Genomic DNA, 22,076 nt, shown 5'->3' with positions numbered 1-22,076 from the left:
TCCAGAATTCTCTCTCAGTCTTTTTTTTTTTTTTTACCATATTGCATAATCAGCCTCATCTTGCCTATACTTAAGTTTTCTACGCTGAGATTTATAACAATGTGTAGTGTCATTAAGCTTATTTTGTATATTCTTCTTTAAAAAGTGGATCTGTAGAAACTGCTTGGAGCCCAGTTGGTTGGGAGAAGATATTTGCTCTCAGTTTCTGTAGAAAGGTCCTCAGTGTACATATGTTGCCTCCAAAATGTGTGGATAAATCAAGCGTTTAGAACACATTTTCTTTCCTTCGTTTAATCATTCAACAAAGATATATTTCTTCAGTCCAGGCTCACTGACTCATAGAAACCATGTTGTAAGTGTGGACTAATTCCCAAGCTAGCCCAGAGCCAATTTAATCAATATGAGGCTCTAAACTCAGAGCCTCACCACTGCCTAGAACATTGCACGGGAAACACAGACTTCGGGAGCCCATCCCGTAGATCCTGCCAAACCACACATTCCTGCCCCACTAAGGAGAGAACATGGCACACAAGGGAGCCTGCCCACCCCCATGCCTGCCTGGGTACCAAGGATCTTTCTGCTGTGTGGGCTGTACAGACATTTGGGCTGAGGAAAGAAGCCGACCTGATTTTTTTGTTGTTATGATTTTATTTATTTTATTTATTTAGTTTTTTTGCGGTACGCAGGCCTCTCGCTGTTGTGGCCTCTCCCGTTGCGGAGCACAGGCTCCAGACGCGCAAGCCCAGCGGTCATGGCTCACGGGCCCAGCCGCTCCGCGGCATGTGGGATCTTCCCGGACCAGGTCACGAACCCCTGTCCCCTGCATTGGCAGGTGAACTCTCAACCACTGCGCCACCAGGGAAGCCCTGATTTTATTTTTTAATTGTACTAGTAATACATGAACGCATCTCGATTTTTAAAATTTAAAGTTTATTAGAATACAGTGTACAGCTATGGAAAGTACAGAGTGAGGGTCCCTCTTGACCATTTCCCCAATCCCACACCTCTTCCCAAACATGACCAAACTAACAGAAATTTTATTTTTTTTAATTTTTGATTAATTTATTTAGTTTGGCTGTGTTGGGTCTTCTTGCTCCTAGCAGGCTTTCTCTAGTTGTGGTGAGTGGGGGCTGCTCTTCGTTGCAGTGCGCGGGCTTCTCATTGCGGTGGCTTCTCTTGTTGCAGAGCACGGGTTCTAGGCGCGTGGGCTTCAGTAGTTGTGGCGCGTGGGCTTCAGTAGTTGTGGCACGCGGGCTCAGTAGTTGTGGCTCGTGGGCTCTAGAGCGCAGGCTCAGTAGTTGTGGCTCACGGGCTTAGTTGCTCCGCGGCATGTGGGATCTTCCCGGACCAGGGCTCGAACTCATGTCCCCTGAACTGACAGGCGGATTCTTATCCACTGCGCCACCAGGGAAGTCCCCAGACATTTAAAATGCACTTGCAAACATGCAGATGCATATATACATGTACACTTTTAATTTTGTTATCTTTTACATAAATGGGATCATCCTATATATATTATTCTGCAACTTGCCCTTTTTCACACGGTGTCTTGAAGAGCTTCCCACGACAGGACATATAGGTCCACTGCATTCTTTGTGTGTGTGTGTGTGTGTGGCAAAATACACATAACATAAAAGTTACCGTTTTAACCATTTTTAAGCATATAATTCAGTGGCATTAATTACATTCACAGTGTTGTACAACCATCAGCACTCTTTCCAAAAGTTTTTCATTACCCTAAATATAAACTCTGTAATCATTAAGCAGTTACTTCCCATTCCCCTCCCACCAGCTCCTGGTAACCTCTAATCTACTTCCTATCTCTATGAATTTGCCTACTCTAGATATTTCATATAAGTGGAATCATACAATATTTGTCCTTCTCTGTCTGGCTTATTTAATTTAGCATCATGTCTTCAAGGTTCATCCGTATTATAGCATGTGTCAGAACACTGCATTCATTTTAATCACTGAATATTATTATTTCATTGTATGAATGCAGCATAATTTGTGCAATGAACATATATATATACTTCCCATGTTGAAAATTTTGTCCAACTTTTCTCTATCTCCAACAATGCTATAGTGAGCTTCTTGGTACACAAATCTTTGTGCACATGTGAAAACATTTTCTAGGATCAATTCCTGCAAGAGGAGCTGTTGCATCAAAGGATTTAAGCGTTTAAAATTTTGATATTATCATATCACCCTCTAAAAATGCAATACTGATGGACACTACCACCTGCAGTGTATGTAAGTGCCTATTCCACACACCCTTATGGACTCTTGGTATTATCCATCAGTTAGCATTCTTCCAGTCTGATGGCCTATATATATATATATATATATATATATATATATATATATATATATATATATATATATATATAATTTTTTTTTTTTCTGATTATGCTGCTCACTTCCTTGATTGTTTGGGACGCTGAGGCACCTCTTCATACGTCTATTGGCATTTGTATATCTCTGGTCCATCTTTAAATTGAATGATTTCTTTTTTCACTATATGTTATGGATAGTAAGCCTGTGTAGTTTGTTACTTGTCATGTGGCTTTGTTTACAGTGCCTTACCTCTTGGGAAGAGTTTCTTTTTTTATGTAGTCCAACCTGTCATGACTCCCATTTTGCTATCTGAGTTTTGGGTTCCTCTTACAGAGGTCTCCCCTTCTAAGATTTTTAAAAATAAAATTGTTTTGTATTTTATTCTAGTAGGTTTATTATTTTTTTAATGTATAGTGCTTTGATCTATTTAGAATTGTTTGTTTGTTTAGCTTTTATCGTGGAAAACCTCAAGCATACATATGTGTTTTTTTGTTTGTTTGTTTTTTGTTTATTTATTTATTTTTGGCTATGTTGGTTCTTCACTTCTGTGCGAGGGCTTTCTCTAGTTGTGGCAAGCGGGGGGTCACTCTTCATCGCGGTGCGCGGGCCTCTCACTATCGAGGCCTCTTTTGTTGCTGGAGCACAGGCTCCAGATGCGCAGGCTCAGTAGCCGTGGCTCACGGGCCCAGCTGCTCCGCGGCATGTGGGATCTTCCCAGACCAGGGCTCGAACCCGTGTCCCCTGCATTAGCAGGCAGACTCTCAACCACTGCGCCACCAGGGAAGCCCATACATATGTGTTTTGAAGCAAATCGCAGACATACAATTTCATCTGTAAAACTCTGAGCATATTACCTCTATAAGATAAGTACTCATTTTTTAAAATATATAAGCATAGTATCATCATCACACCTATGAAAATTAACAGTGGTTCCTTAATATTATCAAATATCCAACCAGTAGTCCCATTCCCAATTGTCTTATAAATGTCACACTTTATTTGTTTATTTGAATTAGGAGTGAAAGTTTTCACAATGCTATTGGTTGATGTATTTTTTATGTTGATGGTTAACATGCTCCTCTGTGCTCTATGTGTCTTCTAAATTGTATCTTTAAGTTAGATCTAGAGGCTTAATCAGATTCAGATTCACATTTTTCACAAGAGTACTTCATAGGTGGGGTTCTGTCTGAATTTGTTTTTGTATACAGAATAAGATAAGAATCTTAGTTTTTAAAAAAATACATGATTAATTGCATGCTGTACCAATACCATTCATTGAGTTATATATATAATTATATTAATTATATATATGTATATACATACTTTTCTAAGCTATTCTTTGCTCTTGATCTTTTTGTCTATGCCTAAGCCACATAGTTTTAAACCTTGTACCTTTATAGTTTGTTTTGATATCTAATAAGGCAGCTCATCCTTCATTGATTTTTTTTTTTTTTTTTTTGGCCATGCCACACAGCTTGCAGGGTCTTAGTTCTCCGACCAGGAATCGAACCAGTGCCCTCAGCAGTGAAAGCCTGGCGTCCTAACCACTGGACCACCAGGGAATTCCCCTTCATTGATCCTTTAAAAGAAATTTTTGGCTTTTCCTGTGCTTATTCTCCCCCATGGTAATTTAACATTTGGTTAATCTGTATGTTAAGACTTTGATTGGGATTGCATCCAATTTATAGACTAATTTGGAGACAAATGGCATCTTTATAGTATTCAATCTTCCTAGCCAGGGATATGGTTTTTCCTCCATGCATCCAGATTATTTTATGTCTTTCAGTACAGTTTTATGCTTTTCTTTATCTAGGCCCTTACAGTTTTTGTTAGGTCTAGTTTTAAATATTTTGCTATTTTTTTTCTACTGTTTTAAGGATGATCTTTATTTCTCCACTCATTTTCCAGTTGGTTATAGCTGGTACTTAGGAAAGCTTTTTATAAGTGCTGAACTCACTTTTTAGAAGTTATAATAATTTTTTTCATGTTGATAATTTTGGATTTCCTGGTTGGCAATCATATCATCTGCATCTGGTTTTGTATTGTTCGGGTTTTTCTTTAGGCTCATGCAGAGTCAAGTAAAACCTGGCTGACCAGGAAATTTGCTGAACTCAGATTACTACTTGATGAAGAGGAAGCTCTGACCAAGAAATTCATTGAGAAAAACACACAGCTTGCCCTGCAGGCGTAGAGGGAGCAAATTGAGTCTTGTGGGGAGCAAATCGATGTCATGAACAATCTCTCCAACAGGGTCTGGAATATCAACCAGGAACCCAGTCCTGTACAGCTGCTGCGGGTAATGCTGGGTTTCTGCCCTCACAGCAGCCACCAGCCGCCACATTTCATCTTGGTTAATGTGGCACTGAACACCGTATTCACACACTGAGTAAATACACAGAGAACTGCCTTGTCAGCAGGTAGACTGATTACATTGTTAGGAAGATAATATACATCTTGGACTAATTAAATGACATGAACAGCCACCATTTTTGAGGGCCTCTGTGTTCCAAGCACCTCTGTATTTTAGCTCTAATATTTACTAGAACTCTGCAAATTGGATATTCTCACCCCATTTTACTAATGAGAAATGGAGGCTCAAGGAGATGAAGAGACTCATCCAAGGTTATACAGCTGGTAGGTGGCAGATCTGGGATCAGGTCTGTCTGACTCTAAAGCCACAAGGCATCACTGCCCAGTCCTCTGACGGTACAGTCTTAATGGAAACATCACTCCTGGAAAGGCAGGCACCCTTGCAAAAGCTACTAAGCAGACTTCAAGAGTGGAGTCACAGTTTGCTCAAAGGGGAGAGAAGGACGGGACTCCTTGGCCAGTGGGCTCTGTTGGAGGTTATTATCTTATACTGAAGGAGAATCTAAAAACTAGCCCCTATAATATGCACTACTACACTTAGTGAAAGCATGTTGTTGAGGGTCGCGTTCCTGTCTTCAGGGAACCATGGGAGAAACTCCTCTCTCGTGTCAGTACTCCTGTGCAGTCACCTGTGCACTCGGATTGCTTTTCTACTCATCTAACTCTCCCTCTTTCTTTCTTTGCCATAGCTTCTGGGAAGCTTAGAGGCAAATATGTTTCAACTAGCTGGGATGAGACTTTGTGGCATACAGTTTATGCCTCATCTCTGGCTTCCAGCTTACAGTCTTATCCTGGTTATCTCTTGGCTTCATTTTTCTCACTGTAAAGGAAAATCTTGCAGCATTAGATAACTTTTGTAAGATGCTTTAAAGGTTTGTGGGATGAAGCAAGGTACAACTAAGTAAAGATGGCACTGAGTTGAACCACAGATTAGCATGGGCTCTGGCTGCAAAATAAGACAGACAAATAAATAAGTCAGTACAAAACTAGTCAAGCCAGTCCCTGGAGGCTATTTCTACTCTTGTGCCTTTATGTGGCCTTGGTCAATTCAGCCTGTGTCTCATTGTTAAATAACAACCACAACAAAAAAAACCTAACAAAATATTCTGTGTGAGGTGCTCTCCTAGGCACTTTAGACGTTGTACTTTAAGAGAGGCAAGACGCACAGAGGGGCACATTTTTTTTTCTTTTAAAATAGTGGTACATTTTAGGAATATCTAATGCAAAGGGATGCTTCCATGGAGAAGAATGCTATTCTTCCATCATAGATACAGTTTCAGGGCTTTCTCATCTCTCTCTCTCCCTTTTTTTTTTTTTTTTTTTTTTTAATTCTCTGGTGCCCAAGCTACTGATTTTCATCATTCATCGTTCCTTCCATTTGTTCACTCATATTTTCATCAAATATACACGGAGCAACCTGATTGCAACAGGCCCCTGCTTCATATTAGGAGCTCATGTGTGGGGAGACATGCTCAGGATGTTATTCACAACACAGCAGAGCTAAGTGAGCTAGCAAAAGTGTGTCCAAGAAAAGTCCAACTCTGTATGGGGAATCAGGGAAGGCTTCCAGGAGGAGGTGACAGTGGAGCTGGTATGGGAGAATAAGGAGGAGCTCACTGGGTATATACAGAGGGGAAAAGCAGAGAGGACATCCCAGGCAGAAAGGAAGCATGTGCATGTGAGAGCTTGGCAGGCTGGAGAACTGCCAGGGTTCAGCCTGACTGGAGGCGGGGCAAGGGTACAAGGGAGGGGGGCGTGTTGGGAGATGTAGGGATGCCAGGGTTACTTGATGAAGGGTCTTATATGCCTGGTTATGAAGTTTAGACTTTGTCCTGTAAAGAGAACGGGGGCCAGGGGAGTGTTTTGCAGCGAGGAATGACACGGTCAGATTAATGCTTTAGAAAGGTCACTTTAGTGACAGGCTGGAGGATGGACTGGACAGACAGGAATGGAGCCTGGAAGGAAAGCTGGGAGGAGACCACAGTATCCAGGAGAGAGATGATGGTGGGCTGGACCAGTGAAGGGGCAGTGGGGATGGGGAGAAGCAGGCGAGTTTGATAGGTGTGACAGGATTGGTGATTGGGGGAATCCAAGATGACAGCTGGTTTCTGGCTTGAGAGATGGGTGGTTATGTGGCTGTTCCCTGAGTCTGCAAAGGCAAGAAGTAGATGTGCTCAGTTTCATTCATTCATTTATTGCATCGTGAACATTTATCGAGAACCTCCTATGTGTCAGGCCCTGTGCTAGATGCTGGAGTTTGGGGTCACCAGGTGGTCGCATTTGTCCCTCATCCCCTTCCCCAGTCCCACCCTGCCCATCTGCCCTCTGGGCCACCCCGGAGCTGCTCCCTGCTAGTGCTCTGGCTCCCTGGCCAGCCCTCTGAGTGTGACCTTAGCCCTCTTTCTCCACAAATTACCTTCTTCCCACCCGAATGAGGATGGGCTCTAGACCTGCAGCTTCCTAGGTAGACAGGGCTTGGAGACCATCCCTCAGCCCCTCCAAGGCCCAGCATCCTTCCTGCCAAGCGCTGGGCCACCTTCCCTCCCTCCTGAGGCATCCACCCCACCTCCCATCTTGGGCAGCACCACCCACCAGCCAGGGCCTGCTCTCCTAAGGCAATGTGCTGTCTTCTAAATCCTTGCCCAGGACAACCCTCCAGAAAGTGCAGGCAGGGATCTTAGGTGCAAACAAGAGAATCCACTGTAACTGTTTTAAGCAAGAAAGGAGTTTATGAGAGAGTATTAGGCAGCACATCTGATCTCCAGGAAGGCCAGAAAGTCGTGATGAAGACCAGGCCACAGGAGTGAAGTCAAGGCCATGGCACAGACTTGCTCCAGTGTAGACCCACCCTTCTCCGCTGGGCAAGATGTCACAGCTCACACCACTGACCTAGAGCACGCCCCCTGGAACCTCCACCACTGCTGTCCCTGACAGCTACACGCCACTGTCACCAGCCCACCCTCACTTCCACATCCAAGTCTTGGAGTGGAGACTCCTTGTCACATGCCTACACCAGGGGCTGGGACAGTTTTCTTGCTTCTACTTAGCAAAGCCACACTTAACACGGGAAGGATATTTAAAAGGTGCTGTCCGGGCAGAAAACAGGACAGGCCCCAACTGTGGTGGGCACACCCCCTTGGTCAGCATTCCAGCTGAGCTTCCAGAGTCTTTGGCTTCCCCTTTGGGATATGGTTTCCTGTTCCCCCCCTTTGGACATGCCCCAGGAGCGCCTTTCCCAGGAAAACTGGCCCCTCGCTCTTTTCGTCCCCTGTACCTCAGGCTGACCTCTGTCACAGTGTCTGTAAAGCTTCGGGGTCCCTTTCAAGGTGGTGAGCAACTTCAGGGAAGGGGCAGTCAGCTTGCCTCCTTCCTCGAGGCGGGGTGGGGGGGGCTGCCATGGCTGTGGTCCTCGGGGCTCTGCTCCCAGGGGCAGGGCCTGGGCTGGCAGCAGGTGCCATGGCCAGGTGGGGCCAGTGCTCGCTGGCTGGGTTTATTCCTGGGCACAGTGGTGGAGGCTGGGACGCGGCTCCAAGCCAACCTGAGCCCCATGTGCCCTCGCGTGTACACGGCCGCTGAGCAGCAGATGCAGCAGCAGATGAGCCTGGGGGAGTCGTGCCACCCCATGCCCCACTCCTTTGAGCCCGTCAAGAGTTTCTTTAAGGGCTTTGTGGAAGCCACGCAGAGCCCGCTACAGACGCCACTGGACGTCCGCCTTAAGGCGAGTAAGTCACCATGTGACCAACCTTGAGTCCTTTACTCCCCTAGTGCCCTGTGATTAGAGACAGCTGTGAAGATTGCCACCCTGAATCATGTGTCTCCTGCACAGAGGCCCTAGGCTGGGTGGTCAGGGTCTCCTGGGCCTGGGCCAACCCTCCCTTCCAACCTCACCTCCTACCCATTCGGAGACCAGGTCCTGCTTCTCGCAGCTGCACTGCTCTGCCCCTGCCCCTCAGTTGCTCCCGAGGTTCTGCCACACCTCAGCTTTGCCTGCGCTGGGCTCCCAGCTGGAAGGGCCAACTCCCCCTCCTCTTCCTCTGCCTGGTCAGGACCCACAGCTGTGCTCACCTGAGGAGCCTTTCCAAGAAACCCCAGGCTCGCTCGCTCTCCCGGCCGTCTCCCCCCTCTGCCCTGGGCCTGCTCCATCTTGTGCCTGGGGGTGTTTGTCAACTGGATACATGGACCCCTCCCTTCCTCTCTTAAATGCCTGGAAGGCAAGAACCACTTTGGGTCCAGCTGTGAGGTCACTGCAGGGCCTGACACAAAGCAGGTGTTCAGAAATATCCATTCATTCATCTCTGCTATTAGAATTCATTCAGACCATTTACTGAGCCCCTGTTATGTGCCGGGCACAGTGGGGTACAAAACAAAGCTCCTGCCTTTGTGGTGCTCAGTCTTCTAAGGGGAAGATGGACAACAAATGAATATATGTCAGCGATAAGAAGTACTTTGAGGGACTTCCCTGGTGGCACAGTGGTTAAGAATCCGCCTGCCAATGCAGGGGACCACGGGTTCAATCCCTGGTCCAGGAAGATCCCACATGCCACGGAGCAACTAAGCCCGTGTGCCACAACTACTGAGCCTGCACTCTAGAGCCCGCGAGCCACAACTCCTGAGACCGCCTGCCACAACTACTGAAGCCTGCGTGCCTACAGCCCGTGCTCCACAGCAAGAGAAGCCACTGCACTGAGAAGCCCGTGCACCGCAACGACACTCACCGCAACTAGAGAAAAGCCCGTGCACAGCAATGAAGACCCAACGCAGCCAAATAAATAAATTTATTTTTTTTTTTAAAAGTGCTTTGAAAAAAAAAAATAAGGCTGAGTAAGGAGAATGACCAGGAGGAAGAGCTATTTTCTATGGGAAGTGGGAAAGGCCTCTTTGAGAAGGGGATGTGTGAGCTGACCTGAAGGATGGGCTGGAGATCATTGTGGTCACATGCATGGACACTGGAGCCAGAGCCAGACTGCCTGGGTTCCTATCCCAGGTCCGCCACTTCCTAACCCTGCCATCTTGAGCAGGGCACCTAACTTTTCTGTGCCTCTGTTTGCATATCCATAAAATGGAGATGATAATATATTCCTGTCTCAGAGAGTTTTTGTAAGGATTAAATGAGTTCTTACGTGTAAAGCGCTCAGAATGGCGCTCAGGCATAATAAGCACCATGTGAGCGTTAGCTATTATTGTTGCCGCTGCTGTTATATCTGGGGGAAATGTCTTCTAGGCAGAGGGAAAAGCAAGTGCAAAGGTCCCGAGGCACAAGGCAAGGGTAAGTTTGGCACGTTTGAAGGAACAGCAAAGGGCAGGTGGGGGGAGTCAACAGGAGTAGATGTGGGCGCAGGAAGGGAAGAAGAGAGAAAGAGATACCAAGGAGACTGCACAGATTTTGACCAGAACAACTAGAAGGAAGTTGTCATATTCCGAGATGGAAAAGAGCATTTAGACTTGGAGGGAATGGCCCTTTTGGCTCTCTGAGCAGCACCATGGTGGTTTGCAAGAGCAAAGGCAGTTCAAAGGGAGCCAAGAAGAAGATGGTTGATCTGTTTCCTAAGGAAGGTTGGTACGATGTGAGGGCACCAACGACGTTCCATATAAGAAATACTGGGAAAACCCTAGTCATGAGAACTCCAGGAACCAAAACTGCATCTGATGGCCTCAAGGGTTAACGTGTGGAAGTGAGCCTTGCTGACCTGCAGAGTGATGAAGCTGCATTTAGAGAATTAAAGCTAATTCCTGAAGATGTTCAGGGCAAGAACTGCCTAACTTTCGTGGCATGGATCTTATCCATGACAAAATCTGCTCCATGGTCAAAACATGGCAGACCATGATTGAAGCTCATGTTGATGTCAAGGTTACCAGTGGTTATTTGCTTCACGTGTTCTGTGTTGGTTTTGCTAACAAATGCAACAAGCAGCGTTACTCCGTGTGGTAGACATCTTCATTATCCCCCATTTTACGGATGAGGAAGCTGAGGGTCAGAGAGGTTAACTGACTTGCCCTAGGTCACACAGCTAGGGGTAGAGGCAGAATTCAAACAGACTCTGGTCCCAAGGTTTGTGTTCTGATCCCCTGGAGTCTGCTTCCTCCCAGGCCATCACCCCTCATCCACCACCAGATAAGGCCATCATTCTTACTATCACAGGTAATACTGAGAGGTACTGACTCCCAGGAAGGCCACAGGGAGATGGGGGTCTTGCAGCACCACTGCCCTTCCAGTGTCCCGCCTCACCTCCCCGCCTGTGAATTCCACAGACACTGCAGGCTCAACAGGCTGAAATGGAATCCGGCATCTTCCATGCCTCAACCCCCAATCCTCCGCTTCTTGACTCCAATCTACTCTTCATTCTCCACTCGCATTAGAGTTAAGCCTTGGTACTTGTACCACTGCAGTATATCGTGAACCCAGCCCCTTTTCCATCCCTGCTGCCCCGGGTCAGGCCTGAGCCTACCAACAGGGCCTCTGCCTCCACACTCACCCTGCCCCATCCACTCCCCACCAGAGAGAGCTCTGGAGATTCTTCTGCTCATGTCTACGCTCCTTCAAACACCTTCCATGGCTCCTCACTTTTTACACAATGCTCCTAGCACCTGTCCTTAATGTCTTTGCTCCTGCTGTATCCTGGAGAAAGCCTCCCATCCTTTTTCTCGGTGTCCAAATCTTCCCCATCCTTTAAGGGCCAGCTGAGGTGCTTCCTCCTCCATGAAGCCTTCGCTGACCCCTCCAGGCCCTGGAGCCCTTTCACGTCTCCTCTTCGATCTAGAGCACTCTCTGCCTTGAGCGATATAGCTCAAGCAAGCCCATTTCTCACCTCATTTTCCTGACTGAGCTGTTGGAGACAGGGACCATGACTTGGGTTTCCCCTGAACTCCCTCTTACCTGGATGAGACCTGAACGCGACCTTCCTAAGGGTTCAGCTTTGATTTCTTGTTTTCGATCTTTATCCTAGAATTTGCATGTCTGCCATGAAATTGCCCCCTTCCTTGACTGCTGAGTACATGGTTGACTCTCAGGATGGTCCTGGAGCCTGCTGTCTCCTCCCCATGTCCAGGCCTCCCTCGCACTGGCCTGTCATTGCTCAGTTTGCTTTGGATCCTGGAAAGTGTGTTTCTGTATAGATCTGAGCCTTGTCCTGAAGTTTTCCTGTTATTGTGAATTTGCATTTCCTACTTAAATTTGCATACAATTCTTGGGGAGAGATTATGCTAATCTCCAGTTCTATCATATTTTTAGTATGTTTTGTAATTTGTGCTGCTTGCATGAACACCAGGCACTCAGTTCTCACAATTCATTACAGACGTGAACTACCAGCACTCGGGCTCCTCTGGCGCCCAGCCGGGTTCCCTGTTGAAAACAAGCCCCTCACCAGAGCGATCACTCTTGTTAAAATGTAAGACCCCATGAGCGGGGAGAGGGTGAAGAGGGCGTGGGGTGTACTGGTGGGAGGGAGGGTCACTAAAGTAGAGGCCCCCCTTTTTCCCTAAGAAACCCAACTTCAGTTTTCTTAAGCCTTATTATCAGTTTTTTAAAAACCACAGAAATAATACACGTTCACTGTAGAAAAATTAGAAAACAAAAGATTTTTAAAAGAAAATCACTCATAAATCACTGAAGAGCTTCGGAAATTTTTCTGCTCACATACCCAAGCAGACACGTAGTAGTAAATAACTACTATTATTTGCCTTTTAACTTTCTTTGGCATATCTATATACATACTGTGATCAATATTTAATATATATATTTTTTACAAACATGGTGTCATACTCTACATCCTGTTTTGTAATCTGTGTTTTCATTTACTGATATATTATGAACATCTTTGTTCCCTTAAACAATTATACAGGTAATGCATGCTTGTAGAGAATTAGAAATTACATATACAAAAAGAAATCAATTGCCTGCCCCAGAGTTAAATGATGTTAATTTTTGTCATATATTCTTTCAGACATTTAAAAAATATATGTCTACAGATTTTTAAAAATGGGATCATATTATAGATATTCTTTTGTAATTTTATTTATTTATTTATTTATTTATTTATCTATCTATCTATCTATCCATCCATCCATCCATCCACCCACCACGAGGCTTGCAGGATCTTAATTCCCCAATCAGGGATCGAACCCCGCCCCCAGCAGTGGAAGTGCAGAGTCCTAACCACTGGACCGCTAGGGAATTGCCTTCTTTAGTAATTTTTAAAATTTAATAGTATAGATTGAACAATTTTCTATTTTAATAAACACAGATATTATGGTTATTTTTAAAGGATACATGGTATTCCATTGAATATGCCATGTTTAAATCAATCTCATATATTGTTGGACATTTAGGCTGCTTTACATTTTCATTTCTATAAACATTGCTGCAGTAAACATCCATTCTTTTTTTTGTTTGTTTTTTCTTTTTTTTGACGGTACGCGGGCCTCTCACTGTTGTGGCCTCTCCCGTTGCAGAGCACAGGCTCCAGACGCGCAGGCTCAGCGGCCATGGCTCACGGGCCCAGCCGCTCTGCGGCATGTGGGATCCTCCCAGACTGGGGCACGAACCCGTGTCCCCTGCATCGACAGGCGGACTCTCAACCACTGTGCCACCAGGGAAGCCCAAACATCCATTCATGTACCTCTTTGTTGAATTAATGAATAAGTGACTGAATACACCTTAGCTCATTTTTGTATTTTTTTTAGGAGTAATTTCTCAAAATGGAATTACTAGGCATGCATTTTTTTAAACTAAACTTTAACAAATATAAAATACATAAAGAAAAGTGCACAAATCAAAGGGCTGTAGCTCAATGATTTTTGAAAAGTAAACACATTGAATAACTTCCTTCAGACCATGAAATGGAAACTTCTAGCTCCCCAGAATCCTTCCTCATGCCAGTTCACTATCCCAAAGGGAAACTACTCTCCTGACTTCTAACAGTAAAGATTACTTTTGCCTGTCTTTGACCTTTATATAATGAGATCACTCAGACTACTCTTTTGTGTCTTGCTTCGACAGAACAACATGACATTTGTGAGATTTACCCATATCGTTGTGTGTAGCAGTAGTTTGTTGATTTTCACTGTGGTGTAGTATTCCATTGTATGAATGTAGCACACTTAATATTATTGATGGACATTTTGGATTGTTTAGCTTTTGCCTCTAGTGAATAGTGTTGCTTTGAATATCCCTGTACATGTCTTTTGATGCACCTATGTATGCATTTCTGTTGGGTGTTTACCCAGGAGTGGGAGAAAAGGATGCCCAGTATAAACATTTCTATGCAGCATTGTTCTAGATGTCCTAGAGAGTGCCTTGAGGCAAAAAAAAAAAAAAAAATTGTAAGCTATAAGGATGGGAAAAGGGAAAAAAAGATCATTATTCAAAGCTGACATGATTATTTACAGAAAATCCAAAATAATCTATAAATAAGTTAGTTACCAAATGAATTTAGAACAGCTGCTGGATGTAATGTCAGCATACAAAAGTCAATTGTGTTTCTATGTATTGGCAATAAACAATTAGAAAATGAAATTTTAAAAACATTATTTTCAGTAACACTTTTAAAAAGCTAGGAATAAATCTAACAAAAGATGTACAAAACCTCTGTACAGAAAACTCCAAAATATTACCAAGAAAACTATCCGGCAGTATCTACTAAAGCTAAACATCCACATGCCCTAAGACCTAGACTTTTCTCTAACTTCATGTCTACAGATGTGTATAATGCAACAAGAACTGTTATTGGGAGTTTAAATCACCACCACCTTTCTGGAGGACAGTTTGGCAATAGTTACCAAAGGCTTTAAAACCACAATCATCCCCGTTGACCGAGCAATTCTTCTTCTAGGAATATATCCTAAATAAATAATCAGATACATAAAGATGTATTCATATTAGTGTTTCCAAAACCTTTTTTAAAAGCGTATTTTTTAAGGCGGGGGGAGGGGATAGGTTATTATAATTCATCTATACATCAAAATCTTAAGGTTGCCATTAAAATGCTCTTATAAGAGAATATTATTTGATGTGGTAAAATGTTCATAAATACATCAATAAATTTAAAAAGCAGATTACCCAAGAGCCTGTATAGTATGACACCAACGTTAAGAAAAAAACTATAAAGGGGCAAGTAAAGAAAAAAATTGGAAACATATACACCCAAGTGTTAACAGTGATAGGATTATTATTATTATTATTATATAATTTAAATTTATTTATTTATTTATTTTTGGCTGTGTTGGGTCTTCGTTTCTGTGCGAGGGCTTTCTCTAGTTGCGGCGAGCAGGGGCCACTCTTCATCGCGGTGTGCGGGCCTCTCACTATCGTGGCCTCTCTTGTTACGGCGCTCAGGCTCCAGACGCGCAGGCTCAGTAGTTGTGGCTCACGGGCCTAGTTGCTCCGCGGCATGTGGGATCTTCGCAGACCAGGGCTCGAACCCGTGTCCCCTGCAATGACAGGCAGACTCTCAACCACTGCGCCACCAGGGAAGCCCCGATAGGATTATTTTTTATGAAAGTTTTAGAAATTGGCAACAAATTCCATGGTACAAAATTTAAGCCGTACAACGGGTGTGCACTAAAATGTTCTCTCCTGCCCGTGCTCCCCAGCCACCGCCCCACTCGTGATTTCAGTGTTCCCTGTATTCTACCCTGAACACTTGCGGAACAACGGGTACCAGCAGGGTCGGTTTCCGGGGGCGGGGCGGGGGCAGGGGCACTGGCCCCGCCCATCAGGCGCGGCCCGGTGTCCCCGCCCTCCGCAGACGCGCGCACGCCCACGCTGGAGGCAGACACGCTGCACGCGCGCCTGCGCCTCTCGGCAGACCGCCTGAAGGTGCGTTGCGGTCACCACGGCAGCCTGGGGCTCAAGCCTGCGCTGCATTTCGACGCGCTGTGGCAGGTGCTGGGCCGCGACTGCTTCGACGCCGGCCGCCACTACTGGGAAGTGGACGTGCAGGAGGCGGGCGTCAGCTGGTGGGTGGACGCGGCCTACGGCTCCCTGCGGCGCCTCTGCCGCCGCCCGCTTGGGCTGCAACCGCTAGTCCTGGTGCCTCGAAGTGTATGACCTCGAGGACTGGGCCTTCCACGACGGCCAGCGCAGCCGTCTGCGGCCCCGCGACGACCCCGACCGGCTCGGCGTCTTCCTGGACTACGAAGTCGGTGTCTTCACCTTTTACGACGTGACGGGCGGTTTGACCCACCTGCACACCTTCCGTGCCGCCTTCCAGGAGCTGCTCTACCCGGCCCTGCGGCTCTGGGAAGGGGCCATCAGCATCTCCCGACTGCCCTAGGGGCCGACACCTGAGTGGCCCCCCTAGGCTCTCCGTGGCTCTGGTCTCACCGGATCCGGACGTGGCTGGTCTACTGCCGCCTCTGTAAGCATTCCCATCCTCTCCCCTACCAGTCATGCCCTGTGCTTTTAACAGTTCCTCTCCTAGGTAGGCTAGTTTCAAACGAGCCCTAAACACAGGTCCTCTGCTGCTGCTCTCTCATCCGAACTCCCCACCGCCACCAGGGCCCTTATACTACACTGCTTTTAGTCCAGGTTCCTGAAAGGACACACCCACAGGTGAGCCCTAAGCCTCCTCACCATGTCAGAATACATGATCCTCAGCCTCAGAACATTCTCCCTCATACAGCACTCAGAACCGCCTGGCACACAGTAGGCGCACAGTAAATATGTGAATGAAAAAGAGTCGCTAAGACTCTTCTGTCTCTTAATGTCCCTTGGATCTGCTTCCTCCTCTCCACTCTCCTTCAGCTTGTCCATGTCACTCCCTTAAGAGCCGCTGCAAGAGCTTCTTAACACCTCCTGGCCTGAACCCTTTCCCGTGCTCATCCTCCACCCTACAGCTAGAGTGATCTGCGTGAAACCTCACTTAACCTCTTAGAACTATCAGAAGGTTCCCAAGGACTATGGGGGGGGGGAGCACTTTACCTTAGCAGTCAAGGCTTTCCTAGTCTGCCGCAAACTACACATCCTCATCTAGCTCCTACTGCTCTTTTCAGAGACCCTCCAATCAGAACTGTGTGTCGCATAGTTCCACCTCTGTACCCTTGCCATTTCCCATATAAACGCATTTATACAGGAAAGCCCCTTCTTCTTTTTGCCTGTCTGTTTCCCCCAGGCTTAACTGCCCCCAGGAAGTCTCCCCAAGCTACAAGAATCTCTCTGTATCAGATCCACAGTCTGGGACCTGTCTTTCCAATTAGATTGGAAGATTCCTAAGGGCAGCCATGTCCTACACCTTACCCACCCTGAAAAGTTCAGAAAGTCCCTTCCCTCCAAGGCAGCGAGTGAATGACCACTAGCTGGCTGCTATTGAATCGGAACAGCTGAGCTGGGAGGGTCTCACACACAGATCACTCAGCCTGACCCCATTGTACGTTTGGGGAGAATAAGGTCCTGAAAGAAAGTTGCCTAAAGTCACCCACGGTGATTAAGGGCTCGGCCACCTCGCAGCCCTCAGGCATGTGTCTCACTTGCCCCCTGGCCCAGCCCTTCAGGCCCAGCTTTCAACCTGGAAGATTTTACTGCTTATTCATTTCTTAGGGGATGTTGGGAAGAAATCAGCAGGTGACTGTTGCTAAGCAACCACAGGCAGTTTTCCCAACCGTGTTGGAATCAAAAGGAGAGGAACTAACTGTGAGTGGGGTTTGGGCAGCTCAGGCATCCCTGTGCTCCTCAGATCCAAAATGTTGCCAAGGAAACCCAGAGAGCCCCTGCTTTCCAGAAGGTAATGATGGAAATAGAGAAGGCCAAATCAGCAGGACTTCCCAGGGAGATCATCCCCTCTAGTAGGGAGGGAAAGGCCTCTTTCCAGGGTCTGTGCCTCAGTTCTGAAGGTTCAGCATCCTGTCTGTCAAATTCCTTAATGGTTTTGAAGTGGTACTATGTAAAAGTATCTTCTTAGGTGCTTGGCAGGAGGGCAGTGGTAGGGTGAGGAAAACGCAAAGCAATCTCCCTCAGGGTTTAAACAGACTCTCAGTGCATTAATTGGTTTGAACCATATAAAACTGCCAATTTCCAATAGTTTTTTTTTTAACCTAAAAACGGTACTTTCATATGGGGCAATGTAATGTAAGTAGAATACAAGGCAGAAGGAGCCTCAAAACTGGCTTTAGTCCTAACCAACTCATTTAAAACTCTAGCTTGGATAGATGTCTTCAGCACTATGCTCCAGGAATGCTGAGAAGAGGGAAATTAATTCTACTGGGGATGGCCCAGAGCTGAATTCTGACAGGCAGAGGGCATTCCTGACAGAGGAAGATGCATGCACTTGACCCCATATCTCTGTTCATCCCTGCAAACCAATATTTATTCCCAGACCCATGGCCGCAGGGTCCAAGTAAAAATAACTTGCTGTTTTGTCAGGCACTGTTCTAATGCTTTACAGCTATTAACTCATTTGATCCTTACATCACCCCTAGGAAGTATAAAGTTATCCCAGTTGTACACATGGCAAAATTGAGACACAGAATGAGTAACTTGCCCAAGGTCACCAGCTAATGGTGGAACTGGGATCTGTACTCATCCACCATGTTCAGGTGAACGTAGCCAGTCTCTAGCCAGTGCCTACTCACTCTGGCCCCTCTCTTTTTTCTTTTTTTTTTTTTAAACATCTTTTTGGAGTATAATTGCTTTACAATGGTGTGTTAGTTTCTGCTTTATAACAAAGTGAATCAGTTATACATATACATATGTTCCCATATCTCTTCCCTCTTGCGTCTCCCTCCCACCCTTCCTATCCCACCCCTCTAGGTGGTCACAAACCACCGAGCTGATCTCCCTGTGCTATGTGGCTGCTTCCCACTAGCTGTCTATTTTACATCTGGTAGTGTATATATGTCCATGCCACTCTCTCACTTTGTCACAGCTTACCCTTCCCCCTCCCCATATCCTCAAGTCCATTCTCTAGTAGGTGTCTTTATTTCCGTCTTACCCCTAGGTTCTTCATGACCTTTTTTTTTTTCTTCTTAGATTCCATATATATGTGTTAGCATACAGTATTTGTTTTTCTCTTTCTGACTTAATTCTCTCTGTATGACAGACTCTAGGTCCATCCACCTCACTACAAATAACTCAATTTCATTTCTTTTTATGGCTGAGTAATATTCCATTGTATATATGTGCCACATCTTCTTTATCCGTTGTTGGTTGATGGACACTTACGTTGCTTCCATGTCCTGGCTATTGTAAATAGAGCTGCAATGAACATTTTGGTACATGACTCTTTTTGAATTATGGTTTTCTCAGGGTAGTGCCCAGTAGTGGGATTGCTGGGTCATATGGTAGTTCTATTTTTAGTTTTTTAAGGAACCTCCATACTGTTCTCCATAGTGGCTGTATCAATTTGCATTCCCACCAACAGTGCAAGAGTGTTCCCTTTTCTCCACACCCTCTCCAGCATTTATTGTTTCTAGATTTTTTGATGATGATCATTCTGACCGGTGTGAGAGGATATCTCATTGTAGTTTTGATTTGCATTTCTCTAATGATTAATGATGTTGAGCATTCTTTCATGTGTTTGTTGGCAATCTCTATATCTTCTTTGGAGATGGCCCCTCTCTTCTTAGGCCTGTGATGCTTTGCTTTTGCCCGGTTACTCTGTGGGACTTAAGTCTACCTTTGGATTACCTTCCATGGGCTCTGAGATGAGGTCTTACACCCAGAGGGAGATTTGAGAGTTTGGGATTCATGTAGCAGAGTCAGAGCTGGACTATAAAGGACGAAAACTGCAGTTTTGGTACACAGTCGTGACCTCAAGCTAGTCACTGTCCTCCTTGGGGCGTCATCTGTAAAATGGGGTTAATGACCCTACCTGCAAGTGCTGTGAGGCTCAAATGAGCCCAGAGGATATGAACTTGCCTTAAAAACTGTACAGTACTGTACCATGCCAGGACCTATCAGCATCCCCAGTGGAGTTCCTGTTGTGCCTGACACAGTGCTGAGACAGCCGATACTCCTAGCTGCCATCTGGTAGTATCAGGAGCCTCCGTGAATATTCAGCACAGGACTGAGCTTCCTTGGGGTCCATGTCTGTAATGGTACTGATCACTTGTTCTCTTTCAGACTTGAATCTATAGAAATTTCCTTATCGATAAGAGCAAATTGCTTGCAGATGTGGTTTTAATAAAATATGAGTACCGTCCCTTTTAACCGTGTTCTTCACTGGGAGTTTGTGTTGCTTCAAGCACACGGCACCCAGGCCTGGACGGGGCCTTGCTCATTTCCCAGCCCCTCCACAACTTTCTTGCTCTAGTCAGCTGGTCCTTGATGGAACATCTCTAGTAATGGGGGGAGTTCACTATTTCTGAAGGTAATTCACGTTAGAACTTCTTGCTTATGTGGCAACAAATTCTGCCTCCCAGCTGTTCCTATCCAAGATAATAATATGTAACTTTGGGCAACTTTTGATCAACATTGAAGCCATTTGTGGTCACTTACTAATTTTTAGAGATTTCAGGGACCCTTTCTTGTCTACTGCATGATATCTTCTGTTTCTGCAGTTCCTCTCTGCCAGGGAGAAGGGGACAGTGATGATAGCCTGGTGGAGACACAGCCTAGCAGAGGGCACACAGAGGTGGCCCAGTGCAGCCAGGGCATGGTGGGCAGGAGTCCATACCATGAGGAGGGGACAGGCTGCCCAAGAAGCCAAGCTGCATACGAGGTGGGACGGTAAGCATAAGAGGGGTGCGGCCCAAGGTTGAGTCCACCGTGCCCTCTTCTGAAGCCTTCCATGGCTTCCCATTGCCAATTGAACACAGTCCAAAGTCAGCAGGCTTTTAAGCCCTTGCTTCCTTCCTGACAACCTTCCAAATCCCTTCCTTCCTCTCCATGTCGCCATTCCCTGCCCAACTTTCACCTGAACATACAGGGTACTTCCCATTCCCCAGATCCCACAATTCCTCCCTCAGTCACTTCTCAACATGCACGGTTGAACTAAAGTGCCACCTCCTCCAGGAGAGCTTCCCTGGCCAACACCTCTCCCACCCCCACTCCCATAGCTCTCATGACTCTTGGAAAACATTTCAGCAAGTCACACATGCAGGGGGCACTATTTGTGGACGTAACTGCACCCAATAGGCTGTGAATTCTCCAACAGGGACCGTCTGCTGCCTCACTGTGGGCCCAGCACTGGACCTCCTTCCTGGCAGGTGCTCAGGGACGTACGAATAGGCCAGAGCTGTGCCCAGAGAGCCATCCTCCTGCCCTCAGGGCCTGGCACAGCATGAGGTGGCCAGCTGCTCCTGGCTGCAGGCAGCCCCATACTTTACCTACACACGGCATTCACGGGCTGTGATTTTCTCTATGTGCCCTGATGGGAAGCGGGTTCTAGACGATGGCCCTTCTTCACAGTTCTCTCCAACACATTACCCGATCCTCTACCCAAAAGGCAGAGTTAGGCCCTGTGCCCTCAGTGGCTCTTCCAGGTGTGAGCCTCACTGGCTTCTGCCCTCTGGGGGAATCCAGCTGAGGTCTACAGAGCAGCCTGGGCCCTTCTCACATTCCAGTCTGACAGGACCTGGAAGCAACTGACGGGTTCCCTGCTAGAAACCGCCTGCCTGCTCTCAGCCAGAGCCCCAGCTAGGCTCTTCCCTCCCTTCCGTTCAGACCCACCTCCTCTTCCCAGGCCCTGGAACACATCCGTCTACTACCATACTAAGTCTCTTCTTGTTAGGAGGTCTCAGATATTTAATGTCATCTCTGCTCTTGTAGAAAAAAAAGGCTATGGAATCAAATTTTGATTGTCTGCTCATGACTGTTTATAGGGAGAAGTGAAAGGGAGTGAACAGCAGCCAGAAGTGGATGCCGTCACACTCCAGCTCCTAGCACGTCAATTTTATGGATTCTCGTGAGTACGACCCGGATTCCCACCCCACCCCACCCACACATACAAACGCGAGTCTCCTTCCAGAAACTGTTTGGGGATCCCCAGGAGAGGGAGGCCCTATCCTCACAAGTAAAGAAACTTCAGAGGGCAATTTACGCATTCAAAAAGAGACTCCGAGATACACTTTGAATCAAGAGGAATTAAAGTAACCAGGTCAAATAAATATGAACAAAGATTAAGAATTTGAAAGTACATTTGAAAATAATCATTAATCTCAGTATTGGTTCAAAAGAACAAAGAGGACTGTGATATGGAATCTCTGTGAAGGGTTCATGCTGCAGTTCAAGGAGGTCCAACCGTGAGGAACTTTTGTTAGCTGGGTTTGTAATTTCACAACGGATCGTGGAAGGGCTGATTTCAGCATCACCAGCATACTTACAAGTCACCACAAGCTGCAAATACACCAAGCCCCACACTCCCCAGCTCCCTCACGTGCCTCACTGCACGTGTCACCTTCTGACGTACTGTGGTTTACTTTACTGTGCTCCTGGTTTA

At 46.2% G+C, this 22,076-nt stretch overlaps 1 protein-coding gene across 1 annotated transcript in view; it reads left to right on the top strand.

Annotated features, from left to right (window-relative positions):
• TRIM14 (tripartite motif containing 14) overlaps window positions 1–22,076 on the top strand; it is a 28,808-nt gene that overhangs the window by 6,000 nt on the left and 732 nt on the right. Inside the window, 8 exon segments of the mRNA XM_081238253.1 lie at window positions 4,400–4,525; window positions 4,529–4,633; window positions 8,267–8,429; window positions 12,000–12,092; window positions 15,450–15,687; window positions 15,689–15,725; window positions 15,729–16,061; window positions 21,460–21,542. Coding sequence (XP_081094379.1) covers window positions 4,400–4,525; window positions 4,529–4,633; window positions 8,267–8,429; window positions 12,000–12,092; window positions 15,450–15,687; window positions 15,689–15,725; window positions 15,729–15,977 — 1,011 coding nt within the window. The 3' untranslated portion in view covers window positions 15,978–16,061; window positions 21,460–21,542.

This window comes from Mesoplodon bidens (genome assembly GCF_964165515.1).
Source record: "Mesoplodon bidens genome assembly, chromosome: 6".
In the NCBI taxonomy this organism is placed as follows: Eukaryota; Metazoa; Chordata; class Mammalia; order Artiodactyla; family Ziphiidae; genus Mesoplodon; species Mesoplodon bidens.
The sequence above is the reverse complement of the archived record's forward strand: the minus strand, read 5'-3'. Positions and strand labels throughout refer to the sequence as shown.